This window comes from Myripristis murdjan, chromosome 18 (assembly GCF_902150065.1).
Source record: "Myripristis murdjan chromosome 18, fMyrMur1.1, whole genome shotgun sequence".
Lineage (NCBI taxonomy): Eukaryota > Metazoa > Chordata > Actinopteri > Holocentriformes > Holocentridae > Myripristis > Myripristis murdjan.
The window spans coordinates 960891-982086 of record NC_043997.1 but is presented as its reverse complement, the minus strand read 5'-3'; the positions used below and the strand labels follow the sequence as shown (position 1 = coordinate 982086).

Below are 21196 nucleotides of genomic sequence, written 5' to 3'. Positions count from 1 at the left end.
TGTCCTCTTGTAATCACTTCCTCGCTGCTCTTCCGTTACCTCGCAGGAAATGATGTCATCGTGTTGTTAATTAGCCTCGTCTCGTTGCTAATTAGCTGATGAGCGTAATCCAGGAGCTAGCTCAAATCCACGACACTGCGTCTCTCTCACTCTCACAGCTTTTTTTTTTTTTTTTTTTTTTTGGAAGTTGAATGTCTTTTCCTGTTGTTTTTCGGTTTGAATCGGGAAGTAGATCCGGCAGGTTACCGTCTGCAGGAAATCTCCACATCGTAACCTTACGCCAGGAAGAAACCAAACCTAATGGTCTTTGACAAATAATAATAATAAGTACAAGAGAAAAATGGGTACCGGAACTTGTTTTTTAGTTGTTTAATTGGCTTTACAGTTAATTTCCATTAGCATGCAGTTAATCTGCTCAGTTATCAGCTAACTCACATTAACCAAACTAAACTAGCAGCTGCCCTCTTAAAGGACAAGTTCACCCTTTTTGAACCTCAGCCACCTAGCATCGTTTCACCAATCACTTCCGTATTGATCCTGATATCATTGTGCGTCAGCGCTCCTCGCACACCAATCATTACTCATAACTGTTTTATTTCACAAACCAAGCACTTCCTCTTGAACTGTAAGCTTCCACGCTGTAACTAGATCCCGCCCAGCCGACAGAGGCTAATCAAATCAAGTCCCAGAAGAAGACGACTGTCCAACATCACAACTGTTGACAAAGTGATCGACTTGTGAGCCTTTTTCAGGAGAACGCTCTGAGCTGAGCTGTACAGGTTTGATGTAGTTTTGTTGTAGTTTTGTTTTAGTTTTGGAGTAGTTGTATACTTCTACAGTTTTGTTGTAGTTTTGTTGGATACTTGTACGTTTTTTGTTGTAGTTTTGTTGGATACTTGTACAGTTTTGTTGTAGTTTTGTTGGATACTTGTACAGTTTTGTTGTAGTTTTGTTTTATACTTGTACGGTTTTGTTGTAGTTTTGTTGGATACTTGTACTTTTTTTGTTGTAGTTTTGTTGGATACTTGTACGTTTTTTGTTGTAGTTTTGTTGGATACTTGTACAGTTTTGTTGTAGTTTTGTTGGATACTTGTACGTTTTTTGTTGTAGTTTTGTTGGATACTTGTACAGTTTTGTTGTAGTTTTGTTGGATACTAGTACGTTTTTTGTTGTAGTTTTGTTGGATACTTGTACAGTTTTGTTGTAGTTTTGGTGTATACTTGTACAGTTTTGTTGAAGTTTTGGTGTATACACGTACAGTTTGTTGTATAGTTTTGTTGTGGTTTTGTTGGATACTTGAACAGTTTGGTTGTAGTTTTGTTGTATACTTGTACAGTTTGGTTGTAGTTTTGTTGTATACTTGAACAGTTTGGTTGTAGTTTTGTTGTATACTTGTACAGTTTGGTTGTAGTTTTGTTGTATACTTGTACAGTTTGGTTGCAGTCTTGTTGTGGTCTTGTTGTGGTTTTGTTGGTTGTGGCCGAGTGTTTCCAGGTGTCTTGGGCGCTGTGCCGTAAGATCAAGCCGGGTGCTGTGGCAGCGTTGGATATTCAGAGCTCCGCCTCCACTCGTCCGTAAACTGTTTGAATATTCCACATCTCGTCCTCAGTGTGTCTCTGTGATTACGGCAGCTTCTGTCTGTCAGGACGGTTGTGTAACTGTTTTAAAGCTCGTGGCGAAGTAGGGAGTCCCCTGTGCCCTGCATAGGAATGAATCGTGTGTGTGTGTGTGTGTGTGTGTGTGTGTGAGTGAGTGTGCTCCCAGGTCACTGTGTATCATGTTATATTAGGGACACACACACACATCGTGTCTGGCGGCAGAATGATTGAAGCTGGACGAGATAGTTTCCATGTAAGAGAGAGACAGACGGACACACAGGTTTTGGAGGCGTTTTCCATCGTTTTGTGTGTGTGTGTGCGCGTGTGTGTGTGTGTGTTAAAGAGGTTCTCTTAAAGCAGGTATTTAAGAGAGGAGTTATTTTTCATCCTCCTGGTTAGAGCTGTTGACAGAGGAAACACTCACAAATACACACACGCTCACACACACACACACACACACACACACACACTAATCTCTGACAGACTCACCTACGCAGATGGACTGACCTTGCTAATGTCTGGCCAATCAGCTCGGGGCTTTGGGTGATTGACGTGTCACTTCACGTCGCTGTTCGAACCACAAGAATCTGCCGCGGCGAGGAAGGTGGACCGATCTATTGATCTGGATCGACTCAGTGATCATAGATCCAGTATCATCAATACAAAGTCAAACCATCGATCCAAGTCATTATTCTTATAATGAGCTTCTTTTATTCTGAAACTCCCACGCCCGTCCATGTTGCTGCTCGTTCTTTTGTATCTGTTTATAAAAATCTGATCATGGAAGTGAAGGTTGACACAAAAATGTGGAAATTCAAGTTCTCTTGTTTGTTCTCTAGGATGTTAAAACTCTGACGCTCAGCTTCTGTAAACCACAGAACGAGCAGAGCCTTCATGTTCAGAAGTGCCTTTGGTTGCTGTCTGTGTTTTGGTATAAACGGAAGTTATTGTGTTAAAGGGAACATTGATCGCAGAACTGAATCGAATCATGACAAACTTTTTCAAACATTTTTCAAATGATTAATAACTTATTATAACGTAGGCTAATTGTTTTATGAATTAGGCACAACAGTTATTTCTAAATTATTTAAAATAATTCAAATATTTAAAACCTTTCAAAATTTTTAATTAATGTCTTGTACTCCCTGCAGTGCTCCACTAGCGGTGTGCATACCCCCATCTGAGGTAGAGGCTCGACAAAATAGTCAGTGATTATAAGCTGGAATAAATACTCAAAGGATAAGGTCAATAAACTGAGTCGTCCGAGTTCTGCCCTGGCGTTTGCTTTCCTTCGAGGTACCTCAAAGATCTACAGTTAGAGGGAAAAAGAAAGTAAATTAAATTTAAAAAATTTAAACACTCCAAAAAGTAATTTATCTCATTTGTTTTTATTATTTATCTTATTTATTTTATTTAAAAGACATTCATCAACATGCATATTAATGTAAAAATTACTAAAAATACGGTGCAATAAAAATTGGTGAGAAAAGAAAAAAATGCGCTATTGCAATAATAAGACCCTGACATAAACATAATAGAGTGCATTTGCAGAGTAACTTTAGCCAATTAGCAAACAAACACTGGAGTTAGTTAGTTAAAGTATGTACATGCAGCTGTTTCCTGAATCGTGGTACAACCAACATTAATGTTCTTATGTGAAAGTTATAAGTCATGTACCGTTTTACAGTTTAAATAATTTAATAAAATAACAAGTAAAATGACCTCGTCACTGCGTGGAGGTTCTCAGTCATCCAAGTCGTGGTTCTCCACATGGAACTGCATGGGAACTGGACTGTTTGTGGTTCTGCACACAATCCCGTTGACTGAGGTTCAACTCTATGCAGATGACATGACTTACTATTTCAGACTTAGTGGGAGTTGTGGACTCTGCCTCGTAACACTGTGTTCTTAAATGAGAGCTGGTAGTTCAAAATAAAACCACTCCACTGAATACCTACACTTCAAAATAAAAGTGGACTTGCTGCCGCAGAGTTTCCCGTGTCCAGCTGCCTCACTTGGCTGCGCTTTGTGTTTGCAGACAACCAGTTCAGGATGTCGATCCTGGAGCGGCTGGAGCAGATGGAGCGCCGGATGGCGGAGATGGCCGCCCGAGACCACAGCCAGCAACAACAACAACAGCAACAACAGCAACATGGCAGCCAGCTGGCCACGCCCCCTCCACCCCCCCTACCTGAGGAACATGGCCAGGTAGGAAAAACACCTTTGCAAAATAATAAAAGTCCAAAGAACGGCAGTCAGTACGGTATCCAAGACTCCCGTCCTGCTCAGAAAATAAAATTTTTCAAGGATTTATTCAGGAATATGTTCATGTTTATATTCATATTCATCCTTTTATTTATAATATGTTCATGTCAGCTGTTACTCACAGATCAGAATACAATCATCCATCAACAAAGGGACAAATTTATCAAATTACACATTGTCAACACGTTTGTGTATGTTTATATAAAAAATAAAGGATAGCATGTTGGCAACACGCTATCGACATGCAAACCAAGGTTATTATTGTTAATGTAGCCTAATGAAATAACAAAAACAAGGTGGGACAAAAGTAAACATGAGGCTTTACAAAAAACATAATTAACCGAGGCTGTGTTGAGTGTTTACGGAACAAAACCAAATAAACTAAAGTGATAGAGAAAATGTCTTTTAGTTTTTTGACAATTTTTTTTCTGATGTTTTTGAAGCTCGTCCCTGACAAATACCCCATAGCACAGAAAAGACTTAAACTAAATAAACTAACTGAAACTAATAAAAACAAATTCAAACTAAACTCAAATCAGAAAGTCAAGACGAAATAAAATAAAAACTAATGAACAAAGCGAAACTATAATAACTTTAGTCCAAACGACATATTGTTTTTACGTGTTGATGAATGTGTCAGTTTTGCCCGTTTTTAATTTTAATTTCCGGTTTCACTGGATTTGTTTTTGTTTGAGTTTTGCAGAAGTTGTGCTCTGACCGACCTGCACTCAGACAGCTTTAAAATAAAACTGAATGAGTCTGACTGGTTTCCATATTGGCTGTCATGTAAATGCAAATTGTGATACCAGTTATTGAAAAATTCCGAATGTTGGCCCCGATAATTGTCCTGGACCAATAACTGGTTGATCTCTGCGGGGAAACTGGGAGTCAGTGGAGCGCCAGGCCTTATTGATGTCTGAGGGATTAGTTAGGACACATGTCAGTAACTTCCTGGGTAACCCTGGTCTGTAGTTATTCAAGAACCCTAGAAACAAACACCCGGTTACACCTGGGATCAGGTAGCCTGGATGAAGTGCTGGAAAAAAAAAAAAGTTTCTGTAAGACGAGGACACTACAGGTGCCCGCAGAGGCCAAGATTGTGTGTAAGAGTTCCTGCCAAGGTCAGCAGGTTAAGAAGTGCAAATGCACTTAAGTGGAATATCCCTTTAAAACGTCTCTGTCCGCCCAGCAGACTGACCTCCACTGAACCGACCTGCAGGCACAGGGGCTTAACTCTCTCTCTCTCTGTCTCACTCTCTGTCTGTCTGTCTCTCTCTCTCTCTCTCTCTCTCTCTCTCTCTCTCTCTCTCTCTCTCTCTGATGTCATGGGGAACTTGGCAGATCAAGTAGTGGAGTTAAAATAGCCTGAATGTGACAGATAGAGTAGGCTGTGTGTGTGTGTGTGTGTGTGTGTGTGTGTGTGTGTGTGTGTGTGTGTGTGTGTGTGTCTATGCAGACTGAACCTAAACTGAAACAGTTAAAACATGAAACTTTATGTAAACCAAAGAAAACAACCGTAAAGTTCCCTTGTTTGAAATTCTTTTCCCTCTTGTTCTCCTGACCAAACAAACAAAAACCCTATGTTAACCATGTAAGTGTCTGAAACAATGACCTGATACTGATATTTGGAAAACTGAATATAAAAGGTGATTTATTAAACTGACATTTAGATTTTTTATTGTACTTATTATTATTATAGCCTATTATGCATGACTGATATTCATAACATTATTTTTAAGTAATTTAAACATTTATAAAAATTTTTTAAAAATCTCACGTACTCCCTGCAGTACTCCAACATACCACGTGTAGGCATTAGTGATAATAACCTGGAATATAAATACTTAAAGGAGAAAAAAATAACCGGCCTATCAGTAAAGCAATTAGAAAAATAAGACATGAAAATAGAAAAAAAAATCACAAAAGCTGTATTTATAATTATTAAAGTATATATTATTAAAATGATTAAAATATATGTATATTGTTAAAATTACATGTTATGCTGGTGCTGTTACATTTTTGTGTTTAAATGCTTGTGAAATTAAAGAGAAAGTAAAATATTCCTAATTTTTCCGAGGCCCCCCTGGAAGACCTTCAAGGACCCCAGAGGGTCCCTGGACCACACTTTGAAAACCACCTGGCATATTAAAACAAAATCACAAAAAATAACAAATAACCCAAGTTTGATCAGCGCTAGCAGAAACTCAGTGGAGCAGCTCTGGTCCAGAATCTGTAATAAAGAGCACAGACAGGAAGTGGGCGTGGCCTTGAGTAAGTGGGTGTGGCCATGTGATGACGAGCGTGTCGGCAGCCTCACGCCGAGTCAGATGACACCCCACATGACCCCCTCTGGAGAAACTGCAAAAAACTGAAGTGGGCGTGGCCCGGGAGGAAGTGGGTGGGGCCCAGTTAGGGATGAGGGGCAAGCCTGTTGTCAAAATGTTGTGACACTGCGCTGATCCGTGGGGAGGTTCTGTGACTTTTCGTGTTATACCCCGCCCACTGCCATGACTCTCCTATTGGCTCTCCTCCTCCGGAGCTCGTTAAGAGCTAAAGATGTTTCTGTTAACGAGCTGAACCTCAGGCAGCCCTCGTTAGATCTCGCTGTCTGTGTCGCTGCAATTGAGCCGTCTTTTTAAAATGGCTGACTAACGCACACCTGAGGTCACATGGCAGTGAAGTTAAGTAACACCTGTGTCCAAAACGTTTCCACGTAATTTCAGCATAAGAGTTTTTATAACTGCTAATTAGAGAAATGTTTACAGTGTCCTGTTTGTCACTGTTTTATTACTGCTATTTTAACAAAACCCAAAAAAATGAAAATCTGTTTGGGATAATCTGTTTTACGAGACTCTTCCTGTTACCTGGCGTTGTCATAGCAACCAGTTAAGATGAGGAGCTGGCTCCCTGTTTACCGGCAGTCAGTGTGCTGATGTTTTAATAAGATGCCGTGCAGCAGGGAGCGTCTCCAGGTTTTTACCTCCTCTTCTGTTTCACTCTCTCTCTCTCTCTCTCTCTCTCTCTCTCTCTCTCTCTCTCTCTCTCTCTCTCCTTTGCCAAGTTCCTCTTTCATTTTTAGCCTCTATCTCGCTCGTGCGTCACAGCCGGAGGGAGGGAGGGAGGACGGAGGAAGTGTACATGCCAAGGAGAGTTAGAGGGAAAAACGAGAGGGAGGGAGGGAGAGAGAGAGTTATGAATGTAATGTTTCCTACCAGCTGGTGTGGAGGGGGAGGGGAGGGGAGGGGAGGTGAAAGGAGAGAAGGTGAGAAAGGGAGGAAGGAGAGGAGGAGCACCTTTACCCCCGTCCAGTTTTAGTCCTTTATCATGCCGAGAATGGCCTCACCTGACAGGTACGCCGAACACCTGAGCAGTCAGTCCAGTTACCTGCTGACCATACGGACAAGAAACACGACCTCTGACCCCTGACCTCTGACCTCAGGCCAGTCAGGAACTAAATGTTTGATCCAGGTGAAGCTGCTGGTGCCGCAGCCACGACCTCAACGATGAGTACCCACAAGTATTCACAACCACCCACAAGTACCTGAGTACCCACAACCACCCACGAGTACCTATGAGCACCCACGAGTACCCACAACCACCCATGAGTACCTATGAGTATCCATGAGTACCCACAACCACCCACGAGTACCTAAGTATCCACGAGTACCCACAACCACCCACGAATACCCACAAGTACCCATGAGTACCCACAACCACCCATGAGTACTCAGTTATTTAGGGAGGAGTACTTCTTGGTAACTGAGCACTTTTTGACCCCTTCTGGGTACTTTTGAGTACTTTCAGGGCTTCAAGTTTGAATTCAGCTCGTTGGGTACTTTTTGGAAATTGTTTTCACGACTTCTGGGTATCTTTGCGTATCTGTTTGAGTGCTTTTGAGTACATCGTGGTACTTTTTGGTTATGAAACACGTTTGTGTATTTTTGAGCCTTTTTTTGGTACTTTTGTGCCAGTGTTTGAGCACTTGTAGGTGCTTGGGGTTCTTCTGGGGTTCTTTTGGGGTGCTCTGTGGTGCGTTTTGGTAATTGAGCATTTTTGGGTATTTTGGGGTACTTTTTGGTAATTGAGTACTTTTGTGTACTTTTGTGTTATTGTGTGAGTACTTTGGTTTAATTTGGGGTCAGCCGGCTCACACACCTCAGGTCCACAACAGTAACAATATTTGTTACTACCATATCATATAAATACTTCATTTACCGTTTTGTTGTAGTACTTTCTGAGACAGGGTGACAAAGTCCTTCAGAAGAACTAGATAAAAACAAAAAATGTACATTGGCACTTTATGAACGCAGCCTTATGATTTTTATTATGGATATTTATTAGAATTCAAATGTGCTTTTATTTTTATCCATTTCATTTTGTTTTTCTGACAGCAGACGACAAAAAGGAGAAGAGAATCGCTACAACTCCTGCAAATGATGCATATTGTGTTGTAATTTAGTCCGTCACAGTTTGTTGAACTTGCCTCGTGTTTGTTTTGATTTATTTTCTTCAGAGGCTTCCTTCCTCCCTGCGCAGTTACTTCCTAATGTGTTGGTCACCTGTTGTTTGGTAAATTGTGCAAAACAAATTCAATAAATTCCAAACGTAGTGAAGTGATCTCAGCCATTAGCAAATTGCTTTTTTTACAGTTCGGGTCATATTGACGTGAAAATGGATTTCTGTGGTTTCAAAAGTCTCAAAAAAGCTAACAAAGCTGTCTGTCTGTCTCTCTCTCTCTCTCTTTCTGTCTGTCTGTCTGTCTGTCTGTCTGTCTCACAGTCATCCCAGTGGTTTGAGCGGAGGATTGTGGGAGTTTGTGAGCGGATGATGGAGGGCGCGAGGTGGGGAGGAGGAGCAGGAGCAGGAGCAGCAGGAGGAGGAGGAGGCGGAGGAGACAGGCTTCATCACTCTGTCCGTCACCGGGGGATGACACTGCTGCACTTGGCTGCCGCGCAGGGATACACACACCTGATACACACTCTGATCCACTGGAGGTATACACACACACACACACACACACACACACAGTGATGAAGCTGGATTCAGGTTGTTTCACAGTGATGTTATTTTTGACCTCTTCTCCGTTTGAAGGAGTGTGAACAGCGACAGCTTGGACCTGGAACAGGAAGTCGATCCCCTGAACGTCGACCATTTCTCCTGCACCCCGCTGGTAAGACACACACACACACACACACACACACACACACACACTCCATGACTCCCTCCTGTGTGTGTGCAGTAGAGATCAGCTGACGTCCTCCTTCCACCCTCTAGTCAGCCTGATTTAAAGCCCCGACCCGGAGCTGGCTCAGTTTCAGCCTGCAGGTCTGTGAGGTGCAGGGCCGTCCTGCCGTGTCATCGGGTCAGGGCCGTCCCGCCGTGTTGTCGGGTCTAGGGATGCACCAATCGGACTTTTTCAGTGCCGATGCCGATGCTGGGCCTTACGTATCGGTTGATACCAGATACCGATCCGATCTCATTGTTGATTTAAGAAGCTACAAACCTCAACAGCAGCGGTGTCTCCCTTTGATCTGCTCAGCTGCTGGAGCTCCTCATGCTTCTTTGCCTGGTGTTTCTGGAGGTGCCTGATTAAATGTGTGGTGTTATATCTGGCAGTGCTGACACCACCTCTGGCAACATTCACTTTACATACATGTCAAGAACTGAGCGGAGAACCCACAAAGCAGAGCTGAGACAGGCAGGTGGTGAATGACACGGAAGGTCAGTCAAACCAGGCAAATGTACAGAATCACTTTGCAAAAAGGGAAACCAGGAATCAAAATACTAAAGTCAAGCATGAGGAGACGAAAGACGAGGAAATAACGCTGGAAAGCTGGTGACAAACAACGCAATCGAACTGACCAAGACATACTGGGAGAGGGAGGTGTAAATACACAATAACACATCACAGGTGAAGACAATGAACAATCACACACAGGTGAGTCAAGCCACTGGGAAAAACACAAACAGGAAGTGAGGGAAACGTAACAAAATAAAACAGGAAATCATACACCAAACGTGATGGGACCTGACAATGCAGGTCGAGCTAGTTGGCGTGCTCAGGGTGAAATGCCTCCATATCGCAGACCGGTTCGTTCGCTCCGTGCTGCTTGTCTTTGCTACTCAACTCAATCGACTCTGCCGGCGTGCGGCACACGTCCCGTATGACGCAGCCCGTGCCGCAAAGATTTAAAGGGGGAGTATCGGTCTGATGGATCGGCTGCTTTTACAGAAACCCGATCCAGGTCAGATGTTGATATCGGTGCCAAAATCTGATGCTAATATCGGATCGCTGCATCCCTAGTCAGGGCCGTCCCGCCGTGTCGTCGGGTCAGGGCTGTCCCGCCGTGTTGTCCCGCCTTGTTGTTGGGTCAGGGCAGTCCCGCCGTGTTGTCCCGCCGTGTTGTCGGGTCAGGGCCGTCCCGCCGTGTCGTCGGGTCAGGGCCGTCCCGCCGTGTTGTTGGGTCAGGCCAGTCCCGCCGTGTCGTCGGGTCATGGCCGTCCCGCCGTGTCGTTGGGTCAGGGCCGTCCCGCCATGTTGTCCCGCCTTGTTGTTGGGTCAGGGCAGTCCCGCCGTGTCGTCGGGTCATGGCCGTCCCGCCGTGTCGTTGGGTCAGGGCCGTCCCGCCGTGTTGTCCCGCCTTGTTGTTGGGTCAGGGCAGTCCCGCCGTGTCGTCGGGTCATGGCCGTCCCGCCGTGTCGTTGGGTCAGGGCCGTCTCGCCGTGTTGTCCCGCCTTGTTGTTGGGTCAGGGCAGTCCCGTCGTGTTGTCCCGCCGTGTTGTCGGGTCATGGCCGTCCCGCCGTGTTGTCCCGCCTTGTCGTTGGGTCATGGCCGTCCCGCCGCGTTGTCCCGCCGTGTTGTTGGATCAGGGCCGTCCCGCCGTGTTGTCCCGCCGTATCGTCGGGTCATGGCCGTCCCGCCGTGTTGCCGTGTCGTCGGGTCATGGCCGTCCCGCCGTGTTGTCCCGCCGTGTCGTCGGGTCATGGCCGTCCCGCCGTGTCGTCGGGTCATGGCCGTCCCGCCGTGTTGTCTCGCCGTGTCGTCGGGTCATGGCCGTCCCGCCGTGTCGTCAGGTCAGGGCTGTCCCGCTGAGCAGCTCCAGCTCAGTTTCAGAAACTCTGATCCCACAGGAGGAGAAACCCCCTGAAACTGAGATCCTAAATCACTAAATGCTGAGAACACTTGGCGCCCTGCGGTTGCCGTGGTTACCGTGGTTTCCTGTCTTGCAGATGTGGGCGTGCGCTCTCGGCCACCAGAGAGCGGCGGAGCTCCTGTACGGCTGGAACAGTCTGGCCCTGGGCATCCCCGACTCGCTGGGCCGCCTGCCGCTCGCCGTGGCTCGCTCCCGAGGCCACACCCGCCTCGCCACGGCGCTGGAGGAGCTGCACACGCAGCGCACGCACACACACACACTGCCCGGTGGGCTGAGGGACACACACACACCTCAGCCTGACACACACATGCCGCCAAGAGGATCCAGAGACACACACACACCGCCAGAGGACACACATACACCATCCACCCCACAGCCAGCGCTGCCACTGTCGCCTCTGTCCACCAGCCCGGACACAGGTAACACACACACACACACACACACACACACACACACACACACCATTTACTGCAGAGTGTGTGTTCTTGTTTTTTTAACGCTCTTATGCCCCTCCCTCTCGCAGGTCTCAGCTCCTCCAGCAGCCTCCCCTCCCCCAGCGACCCCTCCTCCCCCTCCCCAAGCTCCGCCTACTCCAGTGGCCCCGCCCCCATGGACACCTCTCCCTCCTCCCCCTCCTCTCTCTCCTCCTCGTCCTCTCTGCCCGTCTCCCCTCCCTCCCCCTCCTCCCTCCCCCTGTCCTCCCTGCCCGCGGTGGTCATGTGGGGCGAGGAGCCAGACGCCGCCGCCAGCACAGGTAAGACCCCGCCCTGCGCCGGGTGACCCACGGGCGGAGGGATACGCTTTGCTCAGCGGCTCAGTGAAGCCTCTGACAGCCAAACCAGTTCACCCTTTATGTTTCAAAGAGGACCCAACAGTCCCTCTTTGACCAGCAAAGATCTTTCCTTGTCTTTTTGTGAAACGGCGAGACAGAGGGAGAGACTTCAGCCGCTAATCTGAGTGTTTCTGCTTTAATTAGGCCCGAGCCCTCCCTTAGGGAGAAGGGCCTATTGTTTCTGTACCATTTCTTTCTTATTATTATTATGCGTCATTCGGCCTTAATTTGACCCCCTAAACATGCTCAAAAACTCACCAAATTTGGCACGCCCCCCAGGTCTGGTGAAAAATTTGAGAAAATGGCAACTCGGACCCCTGAAACACTAAATTGGCCGCTGCGGCCCACAGGAACATGATAGAAAGACCAAACCAGCGCCGAAACGTAGGTCTTATCAAGGCCGAGATTTCACCCGCTCGCCCCCCGACCTAAAATCAACAGGAAGTCCGCAATTTGCCTTTCAAAGTAAAGGTCATGCCCAAAATTTCGCGTTGCACAAAAATTATCTCCTCCGAGGCCGTAAATCGCGGCGGCTCGAAAAGCTAATACATGACAGAGGAAACAGTGCTTAACAAAAGTTGCTAAAGATTTCGCCATTACTCGTTTAGTTTTTAAATTATAAGCCGTCGAAGTCGGCGTTGCCGCAACCAAAATGACGTTTTTCCCATGGAGTTTGGCGTGAAGAGGCACACACTTGGCACTAATTAGGCCCCTGACGTCTAAAGTAAACGTCGCACGGCTTCGAAACTTATGCCGACGGAAAGAGGACGAAAATTCCTACAAAAATATGAAATTAATTTTTAAATTGGAACAAGTTTGTGGCCGCGGTCAAGACTTTTCGACCATTTTGGACCCTGGTGTCCTCTCCTCTGCACTCTGCCCGGTCATGTGACTCACTCTAGCCAACGGACAGTTCCGCAATACACACCCATTATAAACCGTCAGCGGGAGCAGAGAAAACAGTCAAACTTAAACTGCCATAATTCAAAAACGGTGTAAGATAGCAAAATCGTGTAAATACAAGATTTATAGATCCGAGTCTTGTGCCTCGTTTAAAATTCGAATCACGTCTGTAACTCAAACGATGTCCGAGCGGCATTACCTCAAACGGGTGTGCGTTTGATCGATTTCTCCATTGGATTGAATGAGGATTTCTCTGTCTGCCTGCGTTTCAGTCTGCCAATCCAACAGCTGCCGGCCAGCGGGGGGCACGAGTGCGAGGGCCGACCAACGCTGCTTGCAGCTTTAATTTGGGTTCTTTTTGAAGCTGTTTTCTGTAAATCCCACAGTAACTGCACCTGTAATTTAAACAGAACACCTGGCTGCTGAGTCTGACATGAAGCCAACACGCCTGCCAGCTTAATTTTGTTTTTTTTTTTTGTTTTTTTCATTTGGAAACTGCAGACTCGTCTAAAAAACTGCTGCATAAATCTCTCGTTTTTATTTGTTTGAATTGTTTTTAAATATTTTTAACTGTATGAAACAACTTTTGATATTTTGAATTTTTTATATTAATTTTTTTCTTTTGCAAATATTTTTCATGTGTGTGTGTGTGCGTGTGTTTGCTCACAGGTTTGAACCCCGGCGGCTCCAGAGACTCTCCTCTCTACCTCATGGACTACGAGAGCGCCTGCCCCTCCTCCCCCCAGCCTGACCACACACACACACACCCTCACGCACACACACACCCTCACGCTCACCCACACGGCGTGCGGCGGGCACACACTCCGACGCTGGAGGAGCAGCTGCTGAGCTACAGCGAGAACGCCGAGAACGAAGGCGAGGAGGAGTACCTGGAGGAGGAGGTGCTGCAGGTACACACACACACACACACACACACACACACACACACACAGTCACACTCAGCATACAGTTTCCTGCCTGAGTTCCCGTTTCCATGGTGACCGCTCCTCCCCAGGTCGACATGGCGACGCTGGCAGAGCAGATCATCGAGGCGACGCCGGAGCGAATCAAACAGGAGGATTTCCCCAGAGGGGCGGAGTCTCCGCTCAGAGAGAGGCGGGACAACCCGGCCATCCAGGACACCTGGTTGGCCACCTACCTGGACACGGTTGACGCCCACACACACTCCCCACCCAGGTAAACATCGCCAGACACCACACATTAAGCCCCGCCCACCTCCGTGAAAGAGTCTGACCAATCAGGTTGCTATACAGTGAAGTCCGTGTGTGTGTGTGTGTGTGTCTCTCCAGGCGGGTGTGCCCCCCCTCCCCGCTCAGCGCGCTGGCCCTGCAGAGGCTCCGCCCCCCCTCCTCAGCGGCGTGGGCGGAGTTCCTGAACGCCTCGACCAACGGCAGGATGGAGCGGGACTTTGCCCTGCTGACGCTGACGGACGGCGAGCAGAGGGAGCTGTACGAGGCGGCCCGCATCATCCAGAACGCCTTCAGACGATACAAGGTGCCCGCACACACACACACACACACACACACACACACACACACACACTTGCCATACAGTGTTGAGCCCTCAGCATGTTCAAATGTTTTAAATAATTCTATTCAAAGCAATAATCCTCTGACCAAATTTCTGTGCTCACTGTTGTGTTTCCACCACAGTCCATCAGAGCAGCTTTACAGGAACTAGAGACTCAAAATAAGCTTTAAAACCAGAGGAAATACCTTGAATAATCAATGACACTTTACAATAAGAGTACAACAATTAACGTTAGTTAATGCCGTAATAAACATTAAGCAACATGTAATAAACATGAAGTAACAGGTAATAAACATGAAGTAACAGGTAATAAACGTTAATTACAGGTAATAAACATGAAGTAACAGGTAATAAACATTAAGTAACAGGTAACTAACTGTTAACTAATGTGTCTAAGAATCATGTACTAATGCTGTTCATGCTAAGGTATTAATTTATATGTTATTTAAGAGTTCTTGTAGATATTATTAACATTAGTAAATGCCAAAATAATTATTAACTAACAGTTAATTAACCATTACTGCATTAACTAACGTTAACTAACATTAATTGTTGGACTGTTATTGTAAAGTGTTACCGTGTAAAGTGTTACCGAATAATCCAATTACATCAAACTATTCTTCAGAAAACAGATTTATTGTAGTGTCAACAAAAAACAAAGCAACACATGGCATCAAATAGTGACATACAGTATATGTTTGAGCTGGACACTGTCCCTTCGAGATCAAATAAGAAAATGAAATGAAACGATGACACAAAATAATGCCACTTTTTATTTTTTTAAAGGATATTTTTATTTAGTTTTCAAGTTTAAAACACAAAACAAAAAAACACCTACACATAACAGTTAGTACAAACTGACTAGTTATGAAACAAATTACACAAAATATAAGCACTAGTACCTATTGCAAGTCATCACATATTAAATAATAAAATAAAATAATGCAACTTAAAATGCACAGCCCTTATCCATTTAAATTATAAAGTGTAACTGTGGGTCTGTACAACATCAAACGCAAAGTACAAATAGCCTACTTTAAAAAAAAAAAAAAAAAAAAGATATCTATCTAGAGACAAACTCAAAATATCAATAAAATATGAACTATTTCTGAAATGAATATCCTGACCGACGTTTTGAAACAATAAAAAAATTAACACTTAAAAGCACACTGTTTTACATTTATAATGAGCACTGCTTGCACTGCTTTCATTGAATATTACTATAATATTCAAAATTATTTATTAGTGTTAATGATGATTTTTTTTTTTTTTTTTTTTTTTTTTTTTTTTTTTTTTTGTTGGGTGGTCAACTTTATGGCTGGAGGGGACCCCACCGGGATTCCCGCGTATGCACACACACACACACACACACACACACACACACACACTGATGTGCTGTGTGTCTCTGCAGGGCCGCAGGCTAAAGGAGCAGCAGGACATGGCGGCTGCCGTCATCCAGAGATGCTACAGGAAGTACAAACAGGTGTGTGACCGTGTGTGTGTGTGTGTGTGTGTGTGTGTGGATGCTGATGAGTTTGTCCTGAAGCTTCACTAACACTGGACTAACCTGCTTTGTCTTCTACTGTCTCTCTCTTGCTAGCTAACATGGATAGCTCTGAAGGTAACGTGGCTGACTGGTAGATGTCGTGCTGTGTGACGGTGTTTCTCCCACCTCACTTTGTGTCCTGCTGCACTTTGGACACAGCAAAATACAAACCAAACCATAAAATCCAGTGTAGAACATGACTTCCTGTCTCACATTCAGTCTAACTTCATGCCTCCACCCTTGTCATCCTGTGTTTCCTGTGTCGGTGCTGTAGTGTGTGACGTTCAGTACCAACCATCTAGTGTTTTCTCCATCCTTTATTTTACTTTCCCTCTGTGTCCTCCCAGTTTCCCCCCACAGGATTAACCCTTTGCCACCCAAGCACATTCACTTGATTTCTCTCAAATTAACTAAAAATCTCCAGTTAATTACCACCAGACTCTCTCCAGGGGTTCAAAGGGTTAATAAAGTTGGATCTAAACTTTAGTTTCCCCAAAACGAGCAAAAGCAGCAGGGTTTTATTATTTTATGAGACGGGGTTCCAGTTTGTTCCAGCCCCCTCTTCCTGTTGAGCTCAGCCTGACCATATATGGACGCTGACCCTGTGACTCCTCCCCCTCAGTACGCTCTGTATAAGAAGATGACCCAGGCGGCCATCTTGATCCAGTCCAAGTTCCGGTCGTACTACGAGCAGAAGCGTTTCCAGCAGAGCCGGCGGGCGGCCGTGCTCATCCAGCAGTACTACCGCAGCTACAAGGAGTACGAGCGGCTCAAGCAGGCGCCGCGCGCCGCCAGCCACAACCCCAAGATCAAGTGAGAGCCAGCAGCACACCTGCTCATGTACACCTGGACACCTGCTTATATACACCTGGACACCTGCTTATATACATCAGTACACCTGCTTATAGTATATACATCAGTACAGCTGCTCATATACATCAGTACAGCTGCTCATATACATCAGTACACCTGCTTATGTACACCTGGACACCTGCTCATGTACACCTGGACACCTGCTCATGTACACCTGGACACCTGCTCATATACATCAGTACAACTGCTTATGTACACCTGGACACCTGCTCATGTACACCTGGACACCTGCTTACATACATCAGCACACCTGCTCATGTACACCTGGACACCTGCTTACATACATCAGCACACCTGCTCATGTACACCTGGACACCTGCTCATGTACACCTGGACACCTGCTCATATACATCAGTACAACTGCTCATATACATCAGTACACCTGCTTATAATATACACATCAGCACACCTGCTCATGTACACCTGCTCGTGTACACCTGGACACCTGCTTATACACATCAGTACACCTGCTTATAATATACAAATCTGTACACCTGCTTATAGTATATACATCAGTATAATATATACATCTGTACAACTGTACACCTGCTCATATACATCAGCACACCTGCTCATGTACACATCAGGTACAGCTGCTTATACACATCAGTACACCTGCTTATAATATACACATCAGTACACCTGCTTATAGTATACACATCAATATAATATACAGCTGTCCCTCGCTATAACGCGGTTCACCTTTCGTGGCCTCGCAGTTTCACAGATTTTTTTTAGTGCAATTTTGCATGCTTTTCTTTTCTTTTTTTTTTTTTACTGGACTTATTTTTCTACGAAGGTTTTAACTTTGAGAGTTTAAACAAGAGAGAAAAGTGAGAAAATGTTAATGCCTGTCTGAGAAAAGTGTATAAAGTGTGTAGTGAGGGGTTTTACAGCCTTAAAACATCTAGAATAACTGTAAAAAATAAAGCTGACTACTTCGCGGATTTCGCCTGTATACATCAATGCACCTGCCAATACATCAATAATATATCCATCCATAAGGTGTATGTTGGCTGTGCCCAGCAGATATTGATTATTGATTATTATTTGTGTGTCAGGGGATCGTTCCTGACTAAGAAACAGGACCAGGCGGCGAGGAAGATCATGAGGTTCCTGAGACGCTGCAGACACAGGTGACACACACACACACACACACACACACACACACACACACACACACACACACTGGAAGCAGAGATTTTATTATTTGTGATTATTTCAGATCTTTCAGCTGTTTGTTAATTGGAGCCATAAACATGAACTGAATGTAAAACTCATCGCTTCTGAAGCCAAGAACAACAAACAGGTTTATCACTAAATAAACAAAGTCTGTAAAAAATCATAAAATGTTACCAAAAATATCAACACAAACACCACAAAAAATGTTTTCTAAATGGCGAGAAAGCTGTATTTCTAATTTATGATATTTAAAGGTCAGGTTGATGATGCTGGATCAGATTTCTTGTTTAAATGTTTGTGGAAAAAATCAGTTCTTGTTGACTGATAATTTTGACTGTTTGTGGCTGTTCATAGTCCACCTCTGACATTCTGGGTTGTTATTTTTTGTTGTTTGTTTGTTTGTTTTTTTAGAAAATTTGTTGACAAAATTAACACTGGCTTGCAGTTTTGAAGAGCTTCATGAACTGTAAAAAAAAAAAAAAAAACTCAGTGCACGGTGAAGAGGTGTCCGCAGTATTTGTGTTATTTCAGAGCTGAGAGCGCTCTCGTCTTTCTTCACAGGATCAAAGAGCTGAAGCAGACGAAGGAGCTGGAGAGGAGAGGACTGACCACCTAACCTCTGCATCCGTCCCTCCATCCCTCCATCCCTCTCTCCTCCTGATGGGGAGGACAAGTAGGAGGACGAGGAGGAAGAGGAGGAGGAAGACGAGAGAGTGGATTTCCTCGTCTCTCCGTCGCCCTTTGCAGCTTTACCGAGAAACAAAAGGGAGAAGAAAACGAAACAAAAAGAGCGAGTGATGGACGGAGGGAGAGAAGAGATGGACAGATGGACGGAGAGAATGCCTTACCGCTCGGCTCGGCCGTCTGAAACCACACTGGGCTGTTTGTTCCTCCTTCCTTTTGTCTCCCCCTCCCCGCTGTTTTCCTGTCTGCCTGTCTGTCTGTCTGTCTGTCTGTGGCCCTTTCCACACAGTAAGACTCGCTGCGGCTTCACGTGGCGTGCTGGTGTTGAGGACGCGGCGGCGTGGCGTGTAACACGACGGCATCCAGCGTGGCGTTTATCAAACACGTCAGGTCGTTGCTTCCTCAACAACGGCGGTGAACTGGGAGTTGAGTCGCTCACACTGATTCAACTCAGTCCAGTTTTATTTGTACGGCGTCAAATCTTGTCAGCAGTTCCTCACGGATCCTCGAGGCCGGTTGCAGAGTCCCGGTAGATTTTGGCTTTTGAGGCAGAATGGCGTGCGGACCGTAGGCGCCATAGGCGGAGACTAACGGTTCCTCTGAGTCAACGCCGGTCTCGTAAAAAAAGACTGTGGATGAGAAAGAGACGCCGCACGAGTCCGCGGTTTGGTAAACTGTACTCAGATCTGATGAAGATGAGTGCCGGAGTGATTTTCGTCACGTCGTGTCACAAAGCGAGACAACAAACTGGACCCTCAGCTCAGACTCGCCGTTGCTCTCTGGTGTTCGTTGTGTTTTTGGTGACCGTGATGGGACGCCAAAGCACCGCAGCACTGAACAGGACCCGTTATAAACACCTCGCTCACCTCGACTGGGGCTCGTCTTCAGGAAACGATGGATGGATTTTCTGCCCAAAAGCCAAATCTCAGTTGTAGCGGAGAGGAACGAGGTCACAAGAAAAGAGGGCGAATTAAACTGCCAGTAACTGTTTACAGAGAACAACCTTAAAACTGCAAATAACAGACAAAATGTGTGAGGCAGAGCTCAGAGGTGTGTATCTGCAGCCGAGCCCAGGAGGGACGGAGGTCATGTCCGAGGTTGTTATCATCCCGTGGTGGTGGAGAACAAGAGCGCCTCTCGGGTCAGGAGGTGGGTTCTGTCCCGTGGCTGTTTGGAGCCGTGGAGCGGGCGGCGGCGTCCGTCCAGTCAGCTCCAAGACGTGAGATCTGAGTCTGCATCTCACAGCAAGGTGGCGATCTGGACTCTGGGTCATTTAAAAAAAATCACGTTAATCAAGAAAAAAAAAAACATTTTGTGCTAATTTTTACCTGCTCGATTGTGAGGTAGAGCTTTTCCGATTCTACCGCGGGCGTCCGTGTCCAGGCTGCCAGCGTCTCTGGTGTCCGGTGAGCCTCGGGGTCAGGGTCAGGGTCAGGGTCAGGGTCAGGGTCAGGGTCAGGGTCAGGGTTAGACCTCAGCCTGCCTGAAGCTGTTGTACCGTCTCTCCAGCGACAGGCCAGTCTTCACCGTCTCTTTGTGGCGTTGGTGGATCTCGTCCTCTGCTCGGATGGCGAGGAGCTGCCAGACCTCCTTTACTCGTCCTGGACTGACTGCCTCCGCCGCTGTTTTTACTGTTTACACCGAGCAGGGAGGCGGGATGGTGATCCAACAGCCCCACCTTCAGCAGGCTGTGTGAAAGGGCCTTATCTGTCTGTCTGTCTGCCCATCTGCCTGTCTGTCTGTCTCTCTCTCTGTCTGTCCATCCCTCCTGGTTGAATGTAGCTGTCTGTCTGCAGCTGAAGAGCTCCGTTCAAAACATTTCACATCAGATTCCCCCAAACATGACCAGGACAGACCGGTTCAGCCCCCCGCGTCCCACATCAGGCCGGGCCGGCACGATCCAGTCAGGTCCGGTCCGGTCTGATCCAGTTTGGTCTGGTCCAGTCCGGTCCGGTCCAGTTTGGTTTGGTTCGGTCCGATCCAGTCTGGTCCGGCCTTGTCCTTCCAGCTCTCCTTGGAGGTGGGCTGACCCTCATCCTGGGGTGTGATTGGTCGATTCGTTCGGTGTCACCAGACCAAACGGCGCCGGCTGACGGAGGAAGATGAACCGGTGGGACGACGGTGTGATGTCATCAGTGAAACTCTGGTCACCTCCCCCCGGAGCGTCCCAGAAGACGTTTTGGAGCGGAGCTTTTCTCTCGGGAGTGTACGTTCTGCGTCAGCAGATCTGAATATTAACTATAAACACAATCACTTATATATACATATATATTCTGAAGTTGGACTTTATAGATGCTATGGATGTTTTTATTTATTACAGCATGTACTGTTAACGTGTGTGTGAGAGCAGGAAGCGTGTGTGTGTGTGTGTGACTGTGTGTGTGTGTGTGACTGTGTGTGTTGTGCAGACTGTAAGGTCAAGTCTTAAGGAGCCCATTGACCTCTGACCCCTGGGAGTGAGGTAGCTGAGGTAGGGAGGACGTTACCTTACCTTTGGTTCTGGTCTCTCCTGTTTAATGAAATAGTGGGCGGGTCTCTAATACGGGCCGGGGGGGCGGGGCCAACACCAACAATCAAATCAGATCCAACCTGCTTATCAACCAGAGG

General features: G+C 46.1%; 1 protein-coding gene across 2 annotated transcripts in view; it reads left to right on the top strand.

The window, feature by feature from the left end:
• Positions 1–21196, top strand: part of camta2 (calmodulin binding transcription activator 2) — a 43065-nt gene extending 21869 nt beyond the window's left edge. The window contains exons 14-26 of one of the 2 annotated variants that reach the window (XM_030076334.1): positions 3637–3806; positions 8643–8857; positions 8955–9033; positions 11095–11437; positions 11542–11772; positions 13423–13664; positions 13769–13950; positions 14064–14268; positions 15716–15787; positions 15905–15925; positions 16473–16663; positions 17785–17859; positions 18467–21196. In XM_030076334.1, the coding sequence (XP_029932194.1) occupies positions 3637–3806; positions 8643–8857; positions 8955–9033; positions 11095–11437; positions 11542–11772; positions 13423–13664; positions 13769–13950; positions 14064–14268; positions 15716–15787; positions 15905–15925; positions 16473–16663; positions 17785–17859; positions 18467–18521 (2081 nt within the window). In that variant the 3' untranslated portion in view covers positions 18522–21196. The remainder of the gene's footprint in view (positions 1–3636; positions 3807–8642; positions 8858–8954; positions 9034–11094; positions 11438–11541; positions 11773–13422; positions 13665–13768; positions 13951–14063; positions 14269–15715; positions 15788–15904; positions 15926–16472; positions 16664–17784; positions 17860–18466) is intronic. The other variant, XM_030076335.1, reaches the window with a different exon arrangement.